The sequence below is a fragment of the Garra rufa genome, chromosome 6 (assembly GCF_049309525.1).
Source record: "Garra rufa chromosome 6, GarRuf1.0, whole genome shotgun sequence".
Classification (NCBI taxonomy): Eukaryota; Metazoa; Chordata; class Actinopteri; order Cypriniformes; family Cyprinidae; genus Garra; species Garra rufa.
Genome location: NC_133366.1, coordinates 6891170 through 6917520, shown reverse-complemented (window position 1 = coordinate 6917520; position 26351 = coordinate 6891170). Strand labels below are relative to the sequence as shown.

The 26351-nt window shown below is 33.4% G+C and overlaps 3 protein-coding genes across 4 annotated transcripts; all 3 read left to right on the top strand.

Moving 5' to 3' along the window:
* The first annotated feature begins 1423 nt into the window (after positions 1-1423).
* Positions 1424-15260, top strand: colgalt1b (collagen beta(1-O)galactosyltransferase 1b). The gene is made up of 11 exons (XM_073841490.1): positions 1424-1529; positions 2818-2935; positions 4278-4412; positions 6435-6639; positions 6719-6838; positions 6925-7001; positions 9045-9151; positions 9326-9458; positions 11019-11146; positions 11223-11429; positions 14160-15260. Exons 2-11 carry the CDS (start codon positions 2876-2878, stop codon positions 14425-14427), a joined length of 1440 nt encoding a protein of 479 aa, XP_073697591.1. The 5' UTR covers positions 1424-1529; positions 2818-2875; the 3' UTR covers positions 14428-15260.
* Positions 15261-16519: 1259 nt separating this feature from the next.
* nxnl1 (nucleoredoxin like 1) lies at positions 16520-21826 on the top strand. Of its 2 annotated transcripts, none has more exons than XM_073841500.1 (3): positions 16520-16773; positions 18068-18398; positions 19912-21826. In XM_073841500.1, the coding sequence occupies exons 2-3, from the start codon at positions 18073-18075 to the stop codon at positions 20267-20269; spliced, it is 684 nt and encodes a 227-aa protein (XP_073697601.1). In that variant the 5' UTR covers positions 16520-16773; positions 18068-18072; the 3' UTR covers positions 20270-21826. The 2 variants fall into 2 exon arrangements, with proteins under 2 accessions (XP_073697601.1, XP_073697600.1); XM_073841499.1 differs by having other exon boundaries at positions 16522-16773; positions 18065-18398.
* Positions 21827-23282: 1456 nt separating this feature from the next.
* Positions 23283-25515, top strand: LOC141335990 (caspase b). The gene is made up of 3 exons (XM_073841503.1): positions 23283-23400; positions 24568-24844; positions 24935-25515. The coding sequence occupies exons 2-3, from the start codon at positions 24577-24579 to the stop codon at positions 25096-25098; spliced, it is 432 nt and encodes a 143-aa protein (XP_073697604.1). The 5' UTR covers positions 23283-23400; positions 24568-24576; the 3' UTR covers positions 25099-25515.
* The last annotated feature ends 836 nt before the right edge of the window (positions 25516-26351 follow it).

Below are 26351 nucleotides of genomic sequence, written 5' to 3'. Positions count from 1 at the left end.
GAAAAAAAGAGGAATGGAATTTGCCTGAGGAACATTCATAAGCTTCTGTGAGTCTGGGTGTGTTTGATATGAGATTGTGCACCTGGAAACCATCTGTTCACAGCAAGACCCTGATCTTCAGTAGATGGCATATATGATCTCAGTGATAAATTACCTTGATTTCCGCACGATCTGCTGAACTCACCTGAACACACATTTGTACAGCAGCTGTCTTTGTTGGGGTTAACATTTCACACGCAACGTGAGTTACGTAATCAGATTACTTTTTCAAGTGACTAGTAAAAGTAATGCATTACTTTTTAAATTTTAGTTCTTTTTTAACACAGGAACAATGGATTACTTTTAATGAAAGTAACAGTTACCTTTTTAATAAAGTAATGCAGTACTGTAATGCATACTTTTAAATTTTAGTTCTTTTTTTTCCTAGCCAATGTGACAAAAAGTAATGCAAAAGTAACAATGGATTACTTTCCATAAAAGTAACAGTTATTTTTTATAAAGTAATGCAGTACTGTAATGTATTACTTTTAAATTGTAGTTCTTTTTTTTACCTAGCCAATGTGACAAAAGTAATGCAAAGGTAAAAATGGATTACTTTCCATAAAAGTAACAGTTATTTTTTTATAAAGTAATGCAGTACTGTAATGCATTACTTTTAAATTTGATTTTTTTAACCCAGCCCAGATGACAAAAAGTAATGCAAAAGTAACGATGGATTACTTTCCATAAAAGTAACAGTTACTTTTTATAAAGTAATGCAGTACTGTAATGCATTACTTTTAACTTTTAGTTCTTTTTTGTTGTTTTTTACTTAGCCAACGTGACAAAAAGTAATGCAAAGGTAACAGTGGATTACTTTATTTAAAAAAGTAACTGTTACTTTTATAGAAAGTAATGCAGTACTGTAAAACATTACTTTTAAATTTTAGTTTTTAGTTTTTTTTAACCCAGCCCAGGTGACAAAAAGTAATGCTTAAGTAACAATGGATTACTTTCCATAAAAGTAACAGTTACTTTTTTTAATATAAAATAATGCATTCATTTAAAAGCCTTTTCCAACACTGGCAACTGTGTGAGTGAGTTTGACTTCTTAAGAAACACATTTTGAAAAGCGTACTGTAGTCTGTACCAGCTGTCTTTCTGTCTGTAAAGGTCTCTTGTTCTCATGTGTTCGTTCTGCAGCCAAACGCTAAAGACAAGCTTGGTTTTCCAAAGGTCATGTATTGCAGTTAAATATGGGGTGATTTTACAGAGCTGCACATGAGAGCAAACTCAACATTCAGGAAAGAAAGGAAAATTAAAAAGCTGTAATTATAGTCATTTGCTTTCTATTCTGACATTGATGTTTGGAGAAGAGGCCGTCTTTTACATGTTTATTTCAGATGCTGAACTGTTTCATATGATCTCTCTGTCCTCAGGGTGGCCACAGATCATAATTCAGACAACACCACAGCGATCCTGCGCGAATGGCTGATAAACGTCCAGAACTTCTATCATTATGTGGAGTGGAGACCTCAGGAGGAGCCCAGGTGAGGCTGACCTTAAACTACATATGAACCAGAAACTGAACTCATGTGTAAACTCAAACTAATTTGCACATTTTCTGTGATCTGCTCAGTGTCTGCTCTCTTTCTCTTCTGATGTTGGAAAACGTATTTTGTTTTAACTTTGTTAACTATCAATTTTACATTGATCTAAAACATTGATATTTGTTATTTGAACATTTTTATTAAACATAAAAAAATTCAAGGTAAAAAGTATGTATGTGTCTGTTTTTTTCAGTGTGAGATACTATTATAGTTTTGTTGTTGATGTTTTGAATTAGATTTAATTTTTAGTAATGGAATTTAGTTTTTTTTTTTTTTAATTTTCAGTAGTTTTTGGTCAAAGACGAAAAAGAGTTTAAGCATAAAAACACTGCTTGATATTGTTGTTTTTCCAAAAAAAAAAAAAAAAAAGTTTTCAGTTTAATTTAATTGAATTTATGTTTTTGTTTTTCTGAGCAAAAAAATTAATATCACACACCCCTTAAAAATGTCATTCTATGTAGCAATCTTGTCAAGTAAAATCAATGTATGACGTATCAAAAGGCCAATTACTTTCACCCCTAATACTTATTAGTTGTAATTCTACATTTTTAAAATTTGCCACTATCCAAGGTTTTGCATTTTTGTCTGTTTTTTTTTTTTTTTTTTTACATTTAAAACACAATAAAAATGAATATGCTCCCTTATTCTTTTATATATTTTAATGTGAACATGTTTGAATTTTTACATAAATTTTGACAATGTAACATTATTTCAACTAAATTGTGATATTTTATTCTCCAGAAACTTATTTGAAACCCTAAAAATACACACTTTACTGTCATTTAATTTTATGGACATAAAATTACTTTTGTAAATGGACATCTTTGATGTCTTTATTTTATTTATTTATTTTTATTTCAGTTTTAGGTATTTTATTAAATCAAGGTAAACTTAACGAAAGTGACAAATGTTGTCTTGGAAAATAGCTGAAATTTTCAGTGTTTCAGTGTTTTGTATTTTATTATATTACTAGAGAGTTGCACCACATGCTATTTTACCACCTTACTTTTCCATAAAAATGATTTTTTTTTAAATAAAAAATGAATTTTTTAAATATAGAAATTATAAACATTCACATTTTAGTGCATTTAAGTCATTTTATGTATCAATTTCATTTTAACATATACTTGAATGAATAAATAGTACAACAAATCAGTCCAGCACAGTGAAGGTGTGAAGTTTTCCCTCTATGTGTGTCTGAAATGTTTGTGGCTCATTCATTTGTCAGCGTCTATGAGGACGAGAGCGGGCCGAAACACTGGACATATCTGCGATACGAGCACGTGATGAAGCTCCGTCAGGCGGCTCTGGATATGGCCCGTGAGATGTGGGCCGACTACTTTCTGGTACGTCAAAGTTCAGTTTATGTCTGAGAGCAGTCTCTTAACCCATGACTGAAGTCAGCTACCATTATCCACGGCTGTAATGTTGACTGTGCGTGCAGATAATGTGACAGTAATGTGCAGTGTGACCTGAACTGACCCTGAAGGAGCACTTGGTTGTCTAAAGTTAGCAGTAATGTTTAGTATGTCGGTTATTTCTGTGTGTTTATTTCTGCTGCTCTGTTCTTCGATTTGCTGTCCAGCATTCGGCTCCGCTCTAGTTTAACTGCTTTGCATGTGTTTTATAATGTGTACCATCATAGGATTAAACATGCTGTCTGTGGAGCCGCTGGTGAGGAATCAAAACCACTGACATGTATAAAACTTAAACAGCTTTTCTGGAGAACCACATTGAGTTTGATCTTTGGAAATGGACATAAATTAAAGTCGTTTTTTTTTAGTCATCGTTTGATTCAAACTCCACTGAAAAAATAGTGTCGATTTTCTTGTAAAGTGTTCTCCAATAATAGTTTACTAAAAGCGTTAACTTTTGAAAAGTCTTTTTTTTTTTTACAGTTCGATTGATTCAGGAGCTAAAATCTAATTTCAAAATAATACAAATTTTATACATTTTACATTTTAAATGTACCTAATTGCAAACTGCAAATGTGTAATTACAAATATATTAAAATACATGATATACAAGTTCCAAAAGAATTGACTTTAAAATGTATTTAGGTTTACCATTAATGTTTGTCAGTACATACAGCTGTGCTTTAACTGTATTTTAAAGACAACATAAGTAATTATGAAATGACATAAAGATTTTAAACCTTACCATGACACTAGTTTTCAGAATTCTTTGATAAATAAAGGGTTAAAAAGAACAGCTTTTATTCAAAATAGAAATGTTTTCAAACAATGCAAGTCTTTACTATCACTTTTTATCAATTTAAGATCCTTGCTTAAAAGTATTAATTACATTTAAACAAAATAAGAAAAAAATGACCGACCCTTAGCTTTGAATGGAAGTGTGTATTGTTACAAATATTTCTATTTTGAATATGTGTATATATATATAATTTTTTTTTTTTTTTTTTTACTTTTTAATTCTAATTAATTTTTTTTTTTTTATTATTATTTTTAATAATAATAATCTCAAGATATGTGGAGTTGCACCTAATAAATAAATAAGGTTGCAAAAATGTGGAAAAACTTGCAGTACATTTCGGAAACATTTATGAAACTTTCCAGGACTTTTTGCAATCTTCCTGGGATTTTTGGAAAATTTCCTGGCAATTTTCCACCCCTTTGCTACTCTACAAATAAACATGACATACTGATGGCCATGCGTCTCTGTTTGCAGATGGTGGACTGTGATAATCTGCTGACTAACCAGGACGTGTTATGGAAGCTGATGCAGGAGAACAAGACGATCGCGGCACCGATGCTGGAGTCCAGAGCGGCGTATTCAAACTTCTGGTGCGGCATGACCTCTCAGGTGACAATCATGACTGTTTTACACAAAATTATAAGAGTTGTCATTAGATAAATGTCTTTTTACGTTTCTGAATTATTGCACTTACACATTAAGCAACAAATGGTTGGGTTTGTTACAGTTTGTCACTGCGAAGGTTTGCTCACAAACTGAATTGCAGCAAACAGCTCAAACGCCATGTGAAGGAACACACAGTGCCTTTATTACACTTTCATTTGAGCAGAATAAGGTCATGAAGATTGCTAAACTCCAGTGAGTTTACATGTTATGTGGTGTTCACAGGCCATCAGAACTTTTTTTTTTTTTTTTTTTTTTGAGAGCAGAGTGTTTGTGTGAATGGTTGGCATATCTGGAATATTAAGTGAAACAAAGTGAGGGTTGCCAGATTGGGGGAATATAAAAACATATAAAACAAAGGACAGAAAATGTGGCCTTTTAAAAGAAAAGCTATAATTGGGGGATTAAAGCTCTTGACATCTGGCAACCAGATATGTTTATTATATGTGACCCTGGAGCACAAAACCAGTCTTAAGTCGCTGGGGTATATTTGTAGCAATAGCCAAAAATACATTGTATGGGTCAAAATGACTGATTTTTCTTTTATGTCAAAAATCATTAGGAAATTAAGTAAAGATCATGTTCCATGAAGATTTTTTTGTAAAATTCCTACTGTAAACCTATCAAAATGTAATTTTTGATTAGTAATATGCATTGCTAAGAACTTAATTTGGACAACTTTAAAGGTGATTTTCTCAGTATTTTGATTTTTTGCACCCTTAGATTCCAGATTTTCAAATAGATGTATCTCGGCCAAATTTAGTCCTATCCTAACAAACCATACATCAATAGAAAACTTATTTATTGAGCTTTCATATGATGTATATATCTCAGTTTTATAAAATTTAACCTTATGACTGGTTTTGTGGTCCAGGGTCACATATACAGAAAATGTATTATTTTCCCCTACTTTTTGTTCACAATATATATATATATATATATATATATATATATATATAATATATATATATATATATTATGATTAACCTTTATAATTATAAATATTTTAGTTTTGCCTTTTTTGTCAACAATATTACATTTATATTAATGACAACGGCGTCATCTTGTCTTAAGTCCTGTTTTTTTGTATCATTATATTTATTGTTCTCCAGGGTTTATCAAAAAAAAAAATCTGATTGATTTCATCAATAATGATCATCTGTGCTGTTATTGTTGTAGTTATGGTTAAATTTAGTGTGTGTGTGTTTTTCTTTTTCTTTTTTTTGAAATGCATAATATTGGATTTTTGCCGACATGCCGATGATTTTCTCTATATTCTCTATTTGGCCAATAGCCGATACCGATATATTTCTTTTAGTTCGGAAACAACACCAAGTCTCGTGTGCGGGAAGTATAAGCGAATTATTTTTAATTTTGGTTAGTTTTTACTAAGAACATATTTGTTAGTATTAAATAAACAATAATGAAGTTATTTTATAATGACAGTAAACTAAAGCTTTTAAGAATAACTATAAATAAACTTTATTTGACCCTAGATTTTTATTACAATGCATATTTTTAAAGGCCGTTTTCTCAAAATGAGTTTTTTTCTCCTCCACTGAGCCATAAATCTCTACTTCAGTAGCACTTACACACACCAAACTTCACATTTGTATGCCTGTCTATATCCTGAAGGTTTTTGCAGAGGAATAGTTTATATCTAATTTTAAACTTCATCTGACTTCATCCAGTGTTTATATTTTTGTACTAGAAATGTATGCAAATTAGTGCATTTTTCATTAAAATAATAACTCACTTCCTTATTTAAACCTAACATTTTAGAAAACTTGTAATTTTTTAAATGCAATCAATCAACTGGGTAAATAAGTGTCTTGCCTTAATTAAAAAAACAAAACAAAAAAAACATAAATGCGAACACGCACATAAAAAAAATAAATAAATAAAATGTGCATGTGAGGATCTAAGGATCGTTCCCCTGGTTAACCCTGAGTGAGTGTGTGTTTTCAGGGTTATTATAAGCGTACGCCGGCCTACATGCCCATCCGCAGACAGGAGCGTAAGGGCTGCTTCGCCGTCCCCATGGTTCACTCCACCTTCCTGCTGGACCTGAGGAAACAGGCGTCCCGTGAGCTGGCCTTCTACCCGCCTCATCCCGACTACAGCTGGGCCTTCGACGACATTATCATCTTCGCCTTTTCCGCTCGGATGGCAGGTGCGTCTCAAATTGCGCGGATTATATTTGATTTTCACGTGCGGTGCGTTTGCTTGAATTTTACCATGGTTTTCCACAGAGGTTCAGATGTACATCTGCAACAGAGAGACTTATGGGTATTTCCCCGTGCCCCTGCGCGCCCATAATACCTTGCAGGACGAGGCGGACAGTTTTCTGCACTCGCTGCTGGAAGTCACGGGTGAGACACAGGACGAGTCGACATGACTTGACATGTTCAAGAGCGTGAGGAAATGTCCTTGATTGTTCTGTGTGTTTTGTCTCCAGTGCGCAATCCTCCATCAGAGCCGTCTGTTTATCTCTCTCTTCCTCCAAAACGGATGGATAAAATGGGCTTCGATGAGGTGAGGATGTCACACTATTTTACTTCATTGTGTTTTATATTGTAATATAATTGTGTACTACATTATTTTATGAAATGGTATAATATAAAATAGCGTAATATAGCAATTTAAAGTCAAGCCAAAATTTATTCAGACACCTTTCTCACATTATCAGTCTATTCGCTGCAGTTTAGAAAATGGTAATAAAATATGACGATCTCTGAGTTGAACTGACAGAACAAATTGATCTTGATAATGTTAGGTATGTAATTAACCAACAATTCTGACAACTGTTATTATGACAATATTTAAACAATTATCATTACTTTGTTGAGCAACTACCAGTCTGTGGTGTAAAAAGGTCGCCTTAGCAATGAAAAAAACAAAACAATGATTTTTCATTGTCCTGATTTTTATCAGTTTTACTGCTAGTCCACTGCAATTTTTGGGTATAATATGTCAGTTTACTTTATTTTGCTATCCTCACTTGCATAAATGAACTATTGTGTCCTGCATCCACTAGTAAAAAAACCAAACAAAACAAAACTAAAGCTATGGTGTCTGAATAATTTCTGGGTTTTCAAATATTATATTTTATTTATATATTACTTTGTTTTATTTTTCAATAGAATTGTAATCATTTTATATATATATTTTTTTGTATTTTTTGCTATATATTAATATTTTATTTTATATTGTTATATTATTTTATTTCTTTAATTTCATACATTACGTTTTTGAAATGGCATAAAACAGTGTAGTATTTAATTGTGTTATATTATTGTCGTATTACTTTATTTTAGATCATTGTAAGCTGTACTACAATACAATTGTTTTTATTTTAAATAAATTTTTTATTAAAATCATGTTATTTCTATATTATATACACTACCGTTCAAAAGGTTTGGGGTCAGTACATTTTTTTTTTAAAAGAAATTAATACTTTTATTCACTAAGGATGTTTTAAGTTAATAATTAAACGTTTATTAAAAGTTAATAATAAATATTTTTTTATAAATAATAAATAATTTTCATCGTTATAAAAAAATTATATTTTGAATAAACACTGTACTTTTTAAACTTGATAGTCCTGGGAAAAAAAATCACACGTTCCAAAAAATATTTGTCAGCACAACTGTTGATATTATCCAACATTAATAATTCTAATAATAAATCAGCATATTAGAATGATTTCTGAAGGATCATGTGACACTTAAGACTGCAGTAACAGCTGATAAAAATTCAGCTTTTCATCACAGGAATAAAATCTATTTTAAAGTATGTTAAAATAAAAAACATTATTTAATATTGTAAAAACATTTTGCAATATTACTGTTTTTTTCTGTATTTTTAATCAAATAAATGCAGCCTTGATGAGCAGAAGAGACTTCTTTAAAGACTATTACAAGTCTTACTGACCCCAAACTTTTGAACGGTAGTGTATATATTATTTACTTTGATATTATTTATTTATTATATTATTATTTTATTTTTTCATACATTCATCAGTCTTGTATATTAGATGTGACCCTGAACCATAAAACCAGTCTTAGGTAGCAGGGGTTTATTTGTAGCAATAGCCAAAAATACATTGTATGGGTCAAAATTATCAATTTTTCTTTTATGCCAAAAATCATTTGGATATTAAGTAGAGATCATGTTCCATGAAGATATTTTGTACATTTTCTACCATAAATATATCAAAACACAGTTTTTGATTAGTAATATGCATCACTAAGAACTTCATTTGGACGACTTTAAAGGTGATTTTCTCAATATTTCGAATTTTTTTTTTTTTTTTCTTGCACCCTCAGATTCCAGATCTCAACCAAATCGTGTACAAACCTAACAAACCGTACATCAATGGAAAGCTTATTTAGCTTTTTTCACGTGATGTATAAATCTCAATTTTAAAAACAATTGACCCGTATGACTGGTTTTGTGGTCCAGGGTCATATGTTTATCAGGTTTATATATTACATATTGACTTTGATATTATATCATAAAGTTGTATAATATATTATGATTGTACATATTCATCAGTCGTATGTTCTGTATGTTAAGGTGTTTATGATAAACCTGCTGAGGCGTTCGGACCGCAGAGAGCGCATGCTGAGGACTCTGTACGAACAAGAGATCGCCTGCAAGATCATCACAGCTGTAGATGGCAAGTATGTCTCAAACACACAAACTCATCACATTCACACACAAATATGAGCTTCCCATAATCCTGGCTCTGATTATGACCGTAATTCTGCATACAGACCATCTGACATGAGCGTGTGTGTGTGTGTGTGTGTGTGTGTGTGTGTGTGTGTGTGTGTGTGTGTGTGTGTGTGTTTCAGGGCGATGAACGTCAGTCAGGTCGAGGCGCTGGGGATCCAGATGCTGCCCGGATACAGCGACCCGTATCACGGACGACCGCTCACTAAAGGAGAGCTGGGCTGCTTCCTGTCGCACTACAACATCTGGACAGAGGTGAGAGAGAGAGAGAGAGAGAGAGCAGCGGGTGTCATGATGATAACACTTCTTTAGCTAAATAAACTGTTTTCACTAATGTTAAAGGAGAAAAACTCAAAACAAATGCTTTTGTCCTCTGATAAAAGAATACAAAACATACAAAACAGGAAAGTGCTTGAAGCTGAATTGGATTCAAGTTAATCCATTTAAAAAAAGAACCTTATTTATTTTTAGAAAATGTCAAATATATTTTACTTTTTTTTTTTTTTAAATAAAAGAGTACACATTTTTGAGTACATTTAAATGTTATGCCAATTTGTTCACTTAATTATATTATCAATACTGCAAAGTAGCATTTTTAAAAAATATATTTAAAATTATTAAACACTGCTTTTCTTAGATTTTTTTTTTTGTGTGTCTTGTTTCCAGCGAAAATATCTCAAAATTCTTAAATCAAGGAGGGTTTTGTAGACAAGTAAATACTGTCTTGTTTTCAGAAAAAACAAGTCAAAATGAAGTGAGTTTTTTGCTTAAAACAAGCAAAAGAATTTCAAACAGAATTCAAGATTATTTTTCTTGAGCCATTGGCAGATAATTTTGTTAGTTTGAAGCAAAAAGCAAAAACGCACTTAATTTACACTTTTATTCTGAAAACAAGACAATTTTTACTTTTTTTTTTTTTACTAAGAAATTGTATATATTTTGGCTGGAAACGAGACAAAAAAATCTAAGCAAGAAAAGCATGTTTTTGCAGTCTAATAAAATAATGAAAAAAAAAACTATTTTATAATGTTAACTTATGGAAATCTGTTTACTCAATATGTGAGACTTTACAAGAAAATATTTTAGTATTTTTTTAATTAAAAAAAATACAAAAAAGTGTTTTATAGAAAATGTTTTAAAATATACTATACGATAATCATTTTTATAATATCCTACATTGTGACGATGTGTTTACCCTGTTATGTGACTACTTTTAGAAGAATATATATATAATTTTATTTTATTTATTTATTTATTTTTACAGTACCTACTATTTATAATGGGTTTATTTTTTCTTTTATAATGTATTCAGAGGTGGACAGTAGTGAAGTATTTTTGCTTAAGTAAATTTCAAAAGTATCTGTACTTTATCAAGAGTGTTTTTATTTGGAAAATTTACATCACTACATTTTTATGTTTTTTTACCTTGAACACTTAAGAACATTAAACATTTATTTTCTTTTACTCAAGTAAATCTTTAAATTACTTTTTCTTAAGTAAAAGTAAGAAGGTGCTAGATTTTTAATATAATTAAGTATTAAATGATTTTTAATACGAAACCTAGTGCAGTAAAAAGTTACACTTTAAAATGAAATAACGAAGACTCTGAAGTACAGACACTTGAAAAGTACTTTTAAAGCAGAGTAAAAATACTTCACTGCTGTCCGCCTCTGATTGTAACATTTGTATGGAATCTAAATGATGAAAATGTCTTAGTTTTTTGTGTATGAGTGCATGACTGTTCTGTGTGTGTCTGTGTGTTAGATGAATGAAGTCGTGACGTATTATTATTGATTATTGATTATTGACGTATAGATTGTGGATCGGGGGCTGAAGTCGTCTCTGGTGATCGAGGACGATCTGCGCTTTGAGATTTTCTTTAAGCGTCGCCTGCAGAATCTGATGGATGAGATCGAATCTCAGCAGCTGGACTGGGACTTGATGTGAGTGAAGGAGTCTGTATGTGAATAGTGCCCTCTGCTGGACAGCTGAAACCAGCTGTTTGTGTCTGTCTCTCAGTTATATCGGCCGGAAGAGGATGCAGGTGGACCGACCGGAGAAATCCGTGCCCAGGATCCACAACCTGGTGGAGGCGGATTATTCGTACTGGACGCTGGGATACGCCATCTCCCTACGCGGCGCTCAGAAGCTGCTGCGGGCCGAACCGCTCAAAAAGCTGCTGCCAGTGGACGAGTTTCTGCCTGTCATGTACAACAAACACCCCATGTGAGAAACTGATCTCCCCATATAGCCGGATCATTATTCCTAGTGCTCTGTCTATACTTCCATATATTGTTTGTTCACACTGCAAAAATGCTTTTCTCACTTAGATTTTTTTTTGTCTTGTTTCCAGCCTATATATCTAAATATTCTTAAATCAAGAAGGATTTTCTAGACAAGTAAACATTATTTTCTTGTTTTCAAAAAAAAATTAAAAAGTCAAAATTAATTGCCAATGAGGTAGGAAATATTTCAAACAGAAAACAAGAGATTTTATTTTTTTTCTTACCCCTCTGGCAGATTATTTTGCTTGTTTCAGGAAAAAACACACTTTGTTTTGACTTGTTTTTTCTAAAAACAAGACCATTTTTACTCGTCTAGAAAATCCTTATTGATTTTTTATTTTTTATTTTTTGATATTTTGGCTGGAAACAAGACAAAAAATCTAAGTAAGAAAAGCATTTTTGTAGTGTATTCATTTGATCAATTGTTTTATCCTTCTGATCAGATACCAACATATTTTATTTTCTGCTGTTGAGCAAATAAGCAAAGAATAATGATTAAAAAATTCCCATATGACCCTTCAAAGAAATCTACTTAAATCCCAAAAATCACATCACAAACCTAAAGCGTAGTTTTTATAATTCTTAATAAGTTAATGATAATAACAGAAATAAAATGTGATTGTAATGGGATTATAAATAATAAAAATAATACATATTTGGTTGACATTTTTTTTTTGGTGATGATGATGATGATGATGATGATGATCATAGTAATTATAATTTAACAAAAGATTATTATAGATAATAATATATTTAGTTAAAAAATATTTAGTTTTTTTATTATAATGATGAGGATAATAATACCAATGAAGAGTATAAATGGTAACAATAATAATAATAATTCATTCATTCATATTAATAATATTAATTGTTTAAGGAAGAAACAATTATTTAATTGAATATGTTTATATGATAGATATGTACAGTTAAGGTCAAAAGTTTTCAAAATCTGCAAAATGTTAATTCTTTTATAAGAGAGAACATACAAAAATGTATGTTATTGTTTATTTAGTACTGACCTGAATAAGATATTTCACATACAAGACATTTACAAATAGTCCACAAGAGAAAATAATTGAATTTATAAAAATGACCCTGTTCAAAAGTTTGCATCCCCTTAATTCGTAATACTGTGTTGTTACCTGAATGAATTTCTTTTTTTCTTTTTCTTTTGTTTAGTAATAGTTGCATATGAGTTTGAAACCTTTCCAACAATGATTGATTTTGATGATTGTATGATTTTGAGATCCATCTTTTCACGCTGAGGACAATTTGAGGGACTCATATGCAACTATTACAGAAGGTTCAAACACTCACTGATGCTCCAGAAGGAAAAACCATGCATTAAAGTCCCCCTGAAATCAAAATTAAAGTTTTTTGGCTTTTAGTATGAATATATTAGCCTTAAGGTTATCTATAAGCTAGTGTGCTGCAAAACAAAGACAAAATTCGCGTTTACAAGATATGGGCATTCAAAACTTACAGTCTCGTCACTTCCGCCAATATGAATCAAGGATTTGGATGATATCACCGTGCACTTCAGTTTCTCATCAAACGTTCTGTCCAATCAAATGCTCTCTAGAGTCCGTAATGTCCCGCCCCCTACACAGAGACGCATTTACCCGGAGCAGATCATATGCGCTCATATGTGCGGTCGGCATGTATTAAACTACACAGCCTCAGCATGATTATGATCACTATTTCGTTTTAGCAAGAGTTCCATATTGAATCTGTGGGGTAATTTATTAGTCTGTGGCTGTCATAAGCTTACAAATGCGGCTTTACCGAGCTCAATGGCTCTGGCCCGAGCAGATATTTGGAACGCTATTGGCTATTCAAAATTAGTGGGCGGGGCTGGGCGATATGTTTTTGTTTCAGTTAAAAGTACGTCACCACATAGAATAACGCTGCGTGTTTCAAGGCACTTCAGTGGACCTTTAAGAGCTGAGGGTGAAAACTTTTGATCAGATTGGATTTTTTTTTTTCTTCGCCATTTAGTACTTCATAGGCTATTTATTACAAAATAAGTTAAATTTACCCTGATCTTTAAATTCAAAAAGTTTAATGCATTGTGTCTTCTGGAGCATCGGTGAGTGTTTGAACCTTCTGTAATAGTTGCATATGAGTCCCTCAGTTGTCCTCAGCGTGAAAAGATGGATCTCAAAATCATACAGTCATTGTCGGAAAGGGTTCAAATACACAAAAATGCTGGAAAAACAAAGAATTTGTGGAACCTGAAGGATTTTTCTGAAGAATGCAGGCAGTTTAACTGTTCAGGACAAACAAGAGACTCTATCACAACAATCACTAAACAAAAAAACAACAACACAGTATTAAAAATCAAAGGGGGTGTAAACTTTTGAACAGGCTCATTTTTATAATTCAACAATTATTTCTCTTATGGACTATATGCAAACAGCTTTTCTGTGAAATATCTTATTCAGGCCAGTACTAAATAAAAAAAATTAAAAACATGCATTTTTTGGGGGGTAAAATAATTTTCATTTTGCAGATTCTGAAAGAGGAAGAAGAAGAACTTTTGACCTCAACTGTAGATATGTATAATTTGTCACCATGTATTTGGCTGGCTATCATTGGTTGTGTTGTTCTATATTACCGTTCATCTCATAGATCAGCATTACTAAAGTCGTTTCCGTCTCTGTCTGTGCAGCGAGGAATACATGTCTCACTTCAAGAGGCGGGATCTGCTTGCGTTTTCGGCCGAGCCGCTGCTGGTTTACCCCACGCACTACACGGGCGATCCGGGCTACATCAGCGACACGGAGACCTCCACCGTCTGGGACAACGAGACCGTCCGCACCGACTGGGACCGAGCGCGATCGCGCAAGAGCCGTGAGCAGGAGGAGCTGAGCAGCGAGGCGCAAAACTCAGACGTCCTGCAGTCGCCGCTGGACAGCACGGCCCGCGACGAGCTCTAGGAGCCGGAAACACTCGAACATAACCAGAGAAACCTTCACAATCATATGGCCTAGGGCTGAGGAGGAACTAACAGCATGGTTCACAACCATCAGTGATCAGATTCACACCTGAATTCCTGAAATGCTTGACTGGGTGCAGGAACTGTAAATATAACGCTAGTTATCTGCAGTATCTTGATTTTAAGTGTTTAAATGAGAATCTCAAGGACAATCGAGATGATTTGACATTACTAACGACCTCCTTGGATGGTTTGGTTTTTGATAGTTTTAACCTGATCTGATGGGTCTAGTTTAACGCTTGTCAGGAGTCCTGGCCGATCCTTTGCGCATTGTCATTCCTTTATTATTTCACTTTGAGCGTTGATTTTAATTTTGTACGTAAGGCTGTTTAAGGTCAGAATCAGATCGGCATGTTTTTATCTGATAGTGTGCTTGCAGATGACTAATTTATTGCTTGTTCAACTTGACCGTAGTCCTCGATGTCAGAGCCGACGGATCTGTTACCCGTGATGTGAACCGCACAGAAGTGTTTGACCTTTTGTTTTTATTTTGTCTGTTTCTTCAGTTGCCTTAAGAGATTTGTATGGGAGAATAGAAGCCGATCTATTGTAGAAAACAAATCCATTTTAAAGCTAGCAAAGGAAAGCTTGTGTGGCAAACTAACGTTTACTTGATGCTTAATGCGCTAACTCGAGAAATGGGTAATCATGTTATAAAATTTAGTAAAATGGGATGTGAATTTTTTTATTTTATTTTTATGTATCAATCCGTTGTTTCTTTCATCCTGAATGTTCCTTTTATACCAAAGAATAAAGAATGTTTCGTAAAATCTAGATCAAGTCTGATTTTCAGGAGGCTTCTGCTGTGATTACATTAATGCAGCGAATGGGTGCCGTCAGAATGAGAGTCCAGACAGCTGATTAAAAACATCACAAGTTATCCGCACCACTCTAGTTCATCAGTTAACATCTTAAAACATCTTCAAGCCAAAAGTTGCAGCTGTAAGAAACAAAATCTTAAAACGGTTTAACTTGCTTGCTAAAATCCGATACGTAATAATGCTTCCTCTAGTGAAAAGTCCATCTCCTGTTGTCTCATCCAAATCCAGCCACATGATTGTTTAGAGCTGTTTTGGCTTGTAAAGGTGCTTGATTGATGCATATTTTTCTCCTGATTCAGACAAGGCTTATTTTGGTTGTGGTGTTTTTCAGTTTCGGTTGTGATGTTGGGTGACCGAAATTCAATATCATCGTTAATGCCAAATTGACATCAAATGTGACCCTGGACCACAAAACCAGTCATAAGCTTAAATTGATCTCAAAACTGAGATGTATACATCATATGAAAGCTCAATAAATAAGCTTTCTATTGATGTATAGTTTGTTAGGATAGGACGATATTTGGTCGAGATACATCTATTTGAAAATCTGGAATCTAAGGGTGAAAAAAAATCAAAATACTGAGAAAATCACCTTTAAAGTTGTCCAAATTAAGTTCTTAACAATGCATATTACTAATCAAAAATTACATTTTGATAGGTTTACAGTAGGAATTTTACAAAAAATCTTAATGCAACATGATCTTTACTTAATTTCCTAATGATTTTTGACATAAAAGAAAAATCAATAATTTTGACCCATGCAATGTATTTTTGGCTATTGCTACAAATATACCCCAGCGACTTAAGACTGGTTTTGTGGTCCAGGGTCACAAATATGACGTCAACCCAGTTTTCATTTTCAACCAAAATGCAATGCCATGTCTAACTCATCTACATCTTGGAATCTCCTTCCCTCTCACCCTCTCCCTCCCTCCCTCTCTCTCTCTCTCTCTGTCTATTGGATTACGGCCTTGGTGTATTTTCAGCCAAGAAGGCTTATGGGATCTCTGGCAAACATGGCATAATCCTTCCAGAGTACAAAACGACTCATTTTCATGATTAAACAGACACAAAAAGCAGTACTTGGATCTCAGGCATGTATTTGCATGCTTTGCTTATGATAATTTAGGTAATATTAATATCTGTCAGATTAACATCTGCTCAAAACTCTTGATGCTACTAATCTCTTTCTTTCCCCGTCTCTCACTTTCACTCACCCCCTCTCTCTCTCTTTCTCTCTCAATAGGATTATGACTGTGGAATGGTGTAGATTAGGTGGTCTGTTCGCCCTGTCCTCAAATCTCTGACTGGAGAGTAAATAAACACTGACAGAAGGATGTGAGACTGTCTGGTGTTGGTTTAACCCTGTAATCTCCAGGAGCGGGGCGCGTGGTTGATTCGAACTCATGATCGGTTCGGTTCCGATCGGCAGAGACTCTGAGGACAGCAGGACACCCTCACTGAAGGTTTGAGAATACCTTGATAAATCAGCTTTTGGCCGGTTATACTTGTGGCTCTACACATGTTTGTGCAATGAGTCAGTCTAATTCTTTCCTGGACTTCAGTTTTTATGATCTCCTCTGATTGAGGAATTGCTGTAAATCTGTCTGTCTTGTCCAGGTTAACCATTTCAAATGAAACCTCATGTTCATACCCAACTAACAAAAATATGTTCTAAAATGTGAAAATATTACTTCTGAATGCTCCAAACGTCTGTTTTTAACTGTTAAGAGAACATTCTAAATTTTAAAGAACGTTACATTTAAATGATATCTGAACATTCTAATGTTTCAAAATGTTAAGGGAACATTCCATTTTTCATTTAGCAGATGTTATGAGAATGTTACTTTTAATTGTTCTCTGAGCATTCTGAAACAAATTGTAATATTTAATTTTTTTTTTTTTTTTTTTTAGATGAACATCCAGCTGTTTCCGAAAAACCTTACATGAATGATGTGTAGAAAATGATTTCTGCTAATGTTAAACATTGAACAAATGTTCTATTAACGTTACTGGAAGAATATTTGTTCCGTTGCCAGAATTTTAGGGATGTATTTTTGTTGAAATTGTTGAGTCCAATAACATAATAATTTCCAAAGAACTTGTGTAGCTTGGTAAAATGTATTCTTACATTTACAGTAAAATAAATTGTGTAAGCCTAGTTTTGCGCAAAAATGATAATACAATTTGATCTGATCTTTTTAAAGTATCAGTGTGTCATGTTTTCAGATCTCTTTTGATTGAGGTTTGGTTCAATCCTTCTTGTAAGTATCAAACTTTGTGAGTGTTTATAGGGCAGGACATTTCTGACCCACATCTTCAATCTCATTGTTTGGATCCAAGATAATCTTTCTCCAGGTAGCTTGTGGAGCCTTAAAGGATTACTCTACTTCCGAAATACAAATTACCTGAGAGTTTATTTGATGTTTATGTCTTTCTACAGTCACAAATAAAACATTTTTTTTGAGGAAAACATTTCATGATTTTTCTCCATACAGTGGATTTCAATGGTGCTCAACAGATTGAAGTAAAACGATTGGTTATTTTCTAGAAAAAAAAAAAGTAAGAAAAAAATATTGCTGCAGAATACCGATCCATAATTTACAAAGTCAATGTGCAAAGAACGTCAGACACCCTTTTACAAAGAAAAGATAAAACAGCGATGTAGGACAATTGTGAAGTTGGAGGAGAAAACAAGATGCAAATGCAACTCTGAGAATATTATCAAGCACTGATTAGCACATGTTTTCTCTCCAGAAGCTGTCATGGTGGACCTGTTCCTGGGGAAGGTTCTGGTGAAGAACAATAAAGACAAAGACGAGCTGGACACGGAGCGTGAGATCGTCCTGCGGCTCCAGAACCGCATCCTCATGCTGTTCTTCGGCTCTGGTGAATGCGAGAAGTGCCAGGAGTTTGCGCCAACGCTCAAAGACTTCTTCAAGAAGCTCACAGATGAGTTCTACGTGGAGCGATCGGCTCAGCTGGTCCTGCTTTACATCTCGCTGGACTCGTCTGAGGAGCAGCATGATAAGTTCCTAAAGGAGTTGCCTAAACGCTGCCTGTTCCTTGCCTACGAGGACCCCTACAGACAGTATGTACAATGTTTGTTTGACAACTTCTAGTACAGTGGTTTAGCACAGTTCTGCAAGCCCTGCTGAAAAAAACTGCTAAAACCAGCCTAGGCTGGTTGGCTGGTCTTAGCTGGGAGTTGCTGACCAGCTAAGACCAGCCTGGAAAGTAGCCAAAACCCCTCTAAAACCAGCCTGCTGACCAGCTAAAATCAACCAACCAGCTTAGGCTGGTTTTAGCTGGTGTTTTTTTTTTTTCACCAGGGAGATGACTTAAAAATGCTTAATATAAGACAAAGGATGCTTTAAAATAAATTTAACGAGGATTCCCACTCAAAAAAACTATGGGAGCATTTTATTTTACAATTATGTTATGCATGTATTATATGTATACTATATACTTAGTATAGTAATTCAAACAACTGGGTAATAAGGAAGTTCACTGTAAAAAGTTTTCACCAGTTTCAACTTAAAAACTAAAAGTTTAGCAGCTGCCTTAAGATTTGAAGTTAAATCAACTTAAGTAATTTAAACTCACAAGTTATATCAACTCATTTTTATTGTAATAAGTTAAAATGACTTGTAGTTTTAAGCTGATTTAACTTAAAAACTTAAGGCAGCGGCTGAACTTAGGTTTTTAAGTTGAATCTGGTGAAAACTTTTTACAGTGACTAATTATGATCTAGTGATATTTTAATATTGTTTTATATGTTATTATAGTTTTTGATAACATAGCTATTATTTTTATACTTTCAGTTTTCATTTTAATCTAAGTGAAGATTTTAGTAATTGCGTGCTTTTGTAAATGTGCTTTATTTTTTAATATTAATATTTAGCTTTGCTTTATTTTCATTTTATTTCAGTTTTAGTTTAGATTTATTTGGTTTCTAGTCACTTTAGTGGTAAACAAGAATGTCTTTAAATGTTTTAATTTAATACTTATGATTTATCTCAGCTTTAATTCAAACATTAACATACTTGTTAATATTTTTAATCTTTTTTTTTTAACGTTTTAACCTTTTTGTTATTGGTTATGTAAATGTTGAGGGAACATTTCTTTTGATAATTGTGCAAACATGAGACTGTTGAACGTTCTTAACAATTTATAACATTTCAAAGGCATTAGATGACCCTCCAAACTACACGTTTTAGGAACCATTTATTAATTCTAATGTTTTGAGCAGATTATAAGAGACCAGATAACGTGGAAACAGCATTATTTTAACATTACTGGAACATCTGAGAACATCGCTGCTGAAAAAAACAGCTAAAACTAGCCTAGGCTGGTTGACTTGTCTTAGCTGGTTTAAGCTTGAAGTAGCTGGTTTCAGCTGGTCTCCCATCCTGACCATCCTAGGCTGGTTTTAGCCTTTTTTTTTTTTTTCAGCAGGGATTCCCTGTTGGCTGGGTTAGAGTCCAGAAGGTTAAGAATCACTGATCTTGTGGGTTTCTAAACCTGTGTGTAACCATTAGATGCAGCATATTGAATGAAGGAGCTCTGTAGTTTAAGACATATTTGTCATATGTTGTTGGCAGGGAGCTGAGCGAGATGTTCGAGGTGCAGGATTTGCCAAGAGTAGTGGTTTTGCGACCGGACTGCTCCGTTCTCACGCCCGACGCTGTGGCGGAAATCTGTAAAATGGGGCCAGATTGCTACCGCAACTGGCAGGAAGGAGCAGAGCTTATCGACAGAAACTTCATGATGAACGAGGAGTTTGACGAGGGCAAAATGCGCAGCATTACCGACCCCATCCGACGCATCAAATATAAAGTGGAGGACAAGAAGAAGAAGAAGAAAAAGAAAAGGAAGAAGGACGGGGTGAGTGTGGAGGATGACGAGGATGACGAGGATGGAGAAGAAGATGGAAATGATGGAGGAGGAGGTTGGGGCTGAGGTTAGGACATATGATGCTCTAATAACTATTAGCAAAATGGACTAAAGCCACGTGTAAGCATTGAGTAACCGTCGCTGATCAGAAAGACAAATGTTCTACAGCAGTAGTTCTTAAACTTTTTGACTCCAAGGCAATATTTGAAGACCAATAGGGTTTTTTTCCCTGGAAAAACAAACATTTTTATTGCAGAAACGTAAAAATAAGAAACTAAAGGCCAGTTTTACTAAACAGGGCAAATTATCGCAAGAGCACAATTCCAAAACAGTGGGAGAGGAAATTTCAGTAGGTTATCTAACAATGCACAAATGAAAGAATATAGATGCAACATCTCATTTACATATCGACCAACGCAATATACTGTACCAAGCGGAGGGCAAATTAGTGTAGTCGCAAATGAAAGAGGCCAAAAAATTGTTCAAAAAGGTTTTTTAAAAATTTAGATAGACCCGATATTGTGTGATTCCTACACTGTAAAAAAAAATTACAAATTCTTGAGTAAACTTAAACTAATTTGTTTCCCCGCTTCCTGAAAATTAGAAGTTTAGTCAGCTCAAATAAGTTTAGTCAACTTGAAATTTTAAGTTGTACTTAGAAACAACTTGAGCTGACGTAACAAAACATGTGTAAAAATAAATAAATAAAATTTTAAGTTGAATCATCTCAAATATCTAAATTGTCACTTAGCACAACTTAACATTTTGAGTTGACTAAAACCATTATTTACTATTATAAGGCAAATTATTTTAAGTTGATTCAACAAATAGTTTTTTTTTTTTACAGTGCAGTTGTGATTCCAAGTTGTCTTTTATTTACTGAAGCAAATAAAAAATAACATGGCTTGGCAAATTATGTTCAAATAATGTGTTTTTCTGGCATGCCAAAAAATTAATATGTGAGGTGATTATATGGTTTGTATACATGGTTTGCACTGACACAAGCTGTTAGTAAAACTGGCCCCAAATGATTATAATTAAAGTAACTGAATTTCAGTATTCTAAAAGTTATAAGACCTGATTGTTCTTCAGTTTTCCTGCTCTTTTTGACCAATGAATTTCCAGATGTTCATGATTTACTGGTCAAGTATTAAGGATAATGATTTTAAAAATATACATATTTTAGAGCTTGGCATAACTAATAAAGCTACTGTTTCACACGTAAATGTGTATCTATGTAGATATTCAAAGAATGGGGGAAAAAAAACAACTGTTAAAGTGGTGAACTAATAAATACCTGGATTTTTAGTTTTTTAAAATAGCCGCAAGTCCTCGTGAGGCCTTTTTAAATAGACATTCTCATTAAGAAAACAAAAAACAAAACTTAACTATAGTTGCTGCTTAAATGATTGACACTTCAAATAAATTAGTTAGAAAATAGTTTTTCAAAGAAATTATGATTTGTATATTTCCAGGTCATATGTGTACTTGTATGATTATACAGTGTAACAATGAGGATCTTTAGATGACTGGTGTTACAAAAATGTATCCATAAATGTTATTTTTTTTACATGCATGCTTTTATTAACATTTGCATTACCAATAAACAAAAAGCCAAAAGTCTTGAGAAGTCTTAAGTCTATTCACTTTTTTTTTTTTTTTTTTTGTCAGTTGATGCATTAGAGATTTTAGATGATAATTTATACCAGAGTGTAACTATATTTTATTTTAGGTGCTGATACTGGCACTAGTGAATATGGAGACAAAGCCAGCAAATGCAGTCAGGTAGTTATTACGCTTATTGATATTTGCTCGAACAATTCAGACACAAAATGATCCTGTTCAGGGAAGCAGTGTCATTCATATCACTAATATACATCTGTGTCATTTACTTCACACAATGAAAAAAGAGGAACAATAATGTCATTTGATTTAAAGATTTCGGTGGTCTGATGGAAAATGTTGGATTCTGGTTTAACCTGTTTGTCAAAAGGCAAATAACACGGCTGTCAGCCTTTAAGCGACATTGGGTGCGGCCTAAGGTGCCATGACGTGAACCGATTCGCTGATGTCCTGCTCTAGAGTCAGATAAATGCAAATGTTTTTGCCCATTTGAAAAGGAAAGGCAGAAACAAAAGAAAACTAAATACATTTTTAAGTTGGTCCAAAAGTATCATAATCATAATTAGTTATCTCATGTTGTGACGTCACGTTTGCTCTCATGAGCTTATAGTGAACAGGAATGTGCTCTACAGAACTCCATCAAAATACTCAAGAACTTTAAAACTGCCAATTAAATGGCAACTCCCATAGTCCTCACTAACGTGTTTCACTTGTCCTAGGTGTTACATGTTAACTCTTTAAAAATATTACAAATCTCTTAATTATAAAAATGTACGTCATCAACTTTTAAACCTATTTCTACAACTCACCATATCTGTGTTTATCAAAAAAAAGATACTCTCTAATTTTAATTTGCATTTTGAAAATGTTGTTTTTGAACATTTTGATTATGATAATATGAATAATGAAGCATTCGTTATTAATCTATTCATAAGTTTCACTTTCATAAATGCAAATATACTAACAAAAAACCCTGTTTTACAGTGTTTTATAAAGAATTGGAAAACTATTTCTGTACTAATCTTCGCAGTACTAATAGAAAAGCAATCAAAACTGTCCGTTTATGTTCTGTCTTCAAAATCTTTGAGTAATGTGAAGGTCATGCATTTCTTTTTATTTTATTTCATTTGATTTGTTTTAAGTTTCCCTGACTTTATAATATATGTTGTATTTGTTTGTGTCTGTTGTTTAAAGCATATATATATATATATATATATATATATATATATATATATATATATATATAATAATTAAAAAAACTCACCATATAACCAATATCACTGTACAGAACTTTCAAGACACAATAAACATCTGTGTAACAAATATATTAAGTAAAAAAAAAGTTAAAAGAAGTGTATATTCTTAATGCACCCAAAAGATTTATTAAAAACAGGTATTTTTCTTCCTTCATGGACAGATGTTGTTTATTTGATTGAAGAAATTGGACAAACGCATTACATAGACTGAGCTGAGGGCAATGTTTCCATCAACAGGAAGGAAAAAAAAAGTGCAAAAGCGAAACCGACCGAAGTGGGCAAACAGGAAGGGAAGACTGCAGCTTTACCTTCAACTTCGTAAGTACATTACTTCATTTAACAAGTTTTTGGATAAAAGTTAGTTGTCACAAGGTCTCAGTAATTTCGTTTAAGTCTAATTACACAAAGTGTGTGTGTTTTCACAGCGATGTTGGTTACAAATGACAGATAGTCTTTTGGCTTTAACACTAGGCTACACGTTTGAAACCAACACACAAAACGCGTTCTTTGTTTTGACAAATATTTGTTTGATCTGTAAATCAGGTGTAAGTTGTTTAAATATGTGCAAAGGATTTTACCTCACTCTTTAGGGCTCGTTTTTACAAATAAAACAAACAAACTCAAAGGCAGTTATAGTCATCGGGGTCCATGCACCAATAGCTCAGATGGTTCGGTGATTAAGCTGCGGCATATCTTTGCATATAATATGAACCTGGAATCTGAATTAATGTATGCAAAAATACACATCAGTTTAAAAGGAAATGAGAAAACTTTTCCTTAGAAAAGTTCTTCTCTCATGGCATTCCTCATGGGAGGCATGTGTTGAATCGCCATCTTGAGTCATCTTTTAATTAAAATGCCAATATGAAAAAGAAATAAGAATAAAAATCTGCATATACAGGTAATAACAGTACAGCTAATGCTTGTCAGCCTGCTAATCGGTGCTAATCGATTTCCACTGTAATTCAACACTTGATATTATGCTAAACAAATAAAGTAGCGATATTACCTTACATATACAAATAAATAACACTCAGATTCCAAATATTGTCCTATCCTAACAAACCATACATCAATGAAGAGCGTATTTGTTCAATTATTATTCAATTATGTATTCAGCTAATCTAAATAAAAAAATTACAAATATTTAAAAATTAAAAATCTAAAAAGTGATAAATGGTTCCAGACAGAATGACTACTTAAAGCAAACAGATCCTGGAGGAGTTCTTTAGGAATAAATAAAGTTGTGAGGTGTTAAAATCATCAGTGTGAATGGGAGTCCCTTATTCTGCCACACTGAAGATGGCAACCCAATATTTACAGTTGCAAATAAGGTTTATAAATGAAATGACAACAAGCTGATTTCCCTGCTAGGACCACCAAAACTATTTACACTGTGCAGGATATATCCGCTCACCCAGCCGAGTCTTTTGGCTGGCAATGAGACTGACATTGTTGTAATGCTATATTTTTTTCTCTTTATAGTGAAACGAAATGGAAGCAACCAAACTCGCGATTCATGATGCACTTTCTAACCTACGGCAATCAGATTTTGAGTTATTCAAATGGCACCTGTCAAATGGTGGAGCACAACATAAGTCTATTCCTGTTGGAAAGCTGGAGAACGCTAATCGCCACAATGTTGCGGATCTCATGGTGCAGCAGTACGACCTTTCAAACGCCGGGAGAATTGCAGTCAGCGTGCTACACAAAATGAATCAAAATGATCTGGCTAATACGCTGCAGGGAGAACTTCCAAAAGGTTTTTTTTACACTTTTTTTTTTATCTGTATCTATGAATTTTTGATCTGAACTGTTATGCATTTTGAGTTTATCTCTATGTCTCCATCAGTTCCAGAGGATGTTTCTGCTGGAGGCGGAGCTTCATCCGGTGCAGCAGCTGCAACTGTTTCAACTGCAGGAGTTACAGTGACCATAAGCTCCGCCAATGGAGGAACCGTAAAGGCCCCTGTTCTTCATGGTGGTGTGTTTAACGGCCCAGTGAACTTCAGCTAATACTCAAGGATCTATCTATCTAATAAGAATGATTTTAAGGGCTGGAGTGAAGCTAAATTAAACTGGAGTATGTACTGAAGTAACATTATGTTATGCATATTATGTTTACAGCACTGTCAGTTTTGATTTAGATTGAGTCATAGTCTTTGGACTAAAATGCCATTTAATTTTAGTCATATTTTAGTCATCTGAATTTTTTTAGACTTCGTTTTAGTCGACTAAATCTGCAGTAGATCTAGTCAACCAAAATCGAATGTAATTAATTAAGCAGTTCTCTAAAATGTCCAAATTCGTTATATATTCCTGGAGAAAACATCCATTAAACTGGTAATATTAATGATTTGAAACTGCTGTGGTACATAAAATGTCTTCATCTAAAAAATAAATAAAATACTTCTTATAAGGAAACAAGAACATGGTCCTCTTTTCAATGAAATACCAATGGTTATATAATATACATTCTTTATTACAACTTGCATACAGCATCCTTTACTCTTTCAAGACAACATGAATTACATTTTGATAAATCCTTATTAGGACTACTAAAGTGATTCAGTCCAGAGCAGTGAGTGATTTTCCCTCTTTCTTTTGTTGATTTTTTTTTCTGAAAGCCTGCTCTGATTGGTCAGATTCGTTTTTTTTCCTCACAAAAATAATTAATTTGTCAACACAAGACCAGCGAATGTTTTTTTTTTTTTCACACTCTTCAAAATAAAGGCTTTTTGTTTGCATTGATAATTCGACTCAAGGTTCTTTTTACATTTTTAAATGATCAATCAAAGGTTATTTCGGGAACAATAATGTTTTTTGTTTTTGTTTTTTTGGCATCACTGCAAAAACACCCTTTGGAACCTTTATTTTTAGGAGTGCAGTTATTTCCACTGGTATCTTGGTCCTTGTCAAAAGTGGAGAACTTTTGCTTATTGTGAGCAGATAAAGAGTCACCTGCAAAGAAGAGGAGCTTCTCATGTGCTTTCATGAGTATAAATGAAGGAAGTCCTCCATGCACTCTTAGCATGTCCTTCATCTTTTTACATGTTAGTTGGTAGATATTTTCCAACCCTGTTCATACACATTCAGCCAAACACTGGACACGAACATCCACACAAACACACACATCAAGAAGATGTTTGGTTGACAAGTTGATCCAAATTTTTATATTTATATTTTTTCCCTTCCTTCTTCTTGTACATATGTCGTTCCTTGGGGAAGAATGTATGTAGCGCAGACTGAAACTAGTTGAAGGACATTTT

Bases quoted from the DNA above. Each gene is read 5' to 3' on its own strand.
- colgalt1b (XM_073841490.1), top strand. From the start codon at position 2,876: ATGAAGCTCCGTCAGGCGGCTCTGGATATGGCCCGTGAGATGTGGGCC. The intron at 6,640-6,718 runs GTGCGTCTCAAA...GGTTTTCCACAG, and splicing joins CTTTTCCGCTCGGATGGCAG to AGGTTCAGATGTACATCTGC. The intron at 11,147-11,222 runs GTGAGTGAAGGA...TCTGTCTCTCAG, and splicing joins CAGCTGGACTGGGACTTGAT to TTATATCGGCCGGAAGAGGA.
- nxnl1 (XM_073841500.1), top strand. From the start codon at position 18,073: ATGGTGGACCTGTTCCTGGGGAAGGTTCTGGTGAAGAACAATAAAGAC. The intron at 18,399-19,911 runs GTATGTACAATG...TGTTGTTGGCAG, and splicing joins TACGAGGACCCCTACAGACA to GGAGCTGAGCGAGATGTTCG.
- LOC141335990 (XM_073841503.1), top strand. From the start codon at position 24,577: ATGGAAGCAACCAAACTCGCGATTCATGATGCACTTTCTAACCTACGG. The intron at 24,845-24,934 runs GTTTTTTTTACA...TGTCTCCATCAG, and splicing joins GCAGGGAGAACTTCCAAAAG to TTCCAGAGGATGTTTCTGCT.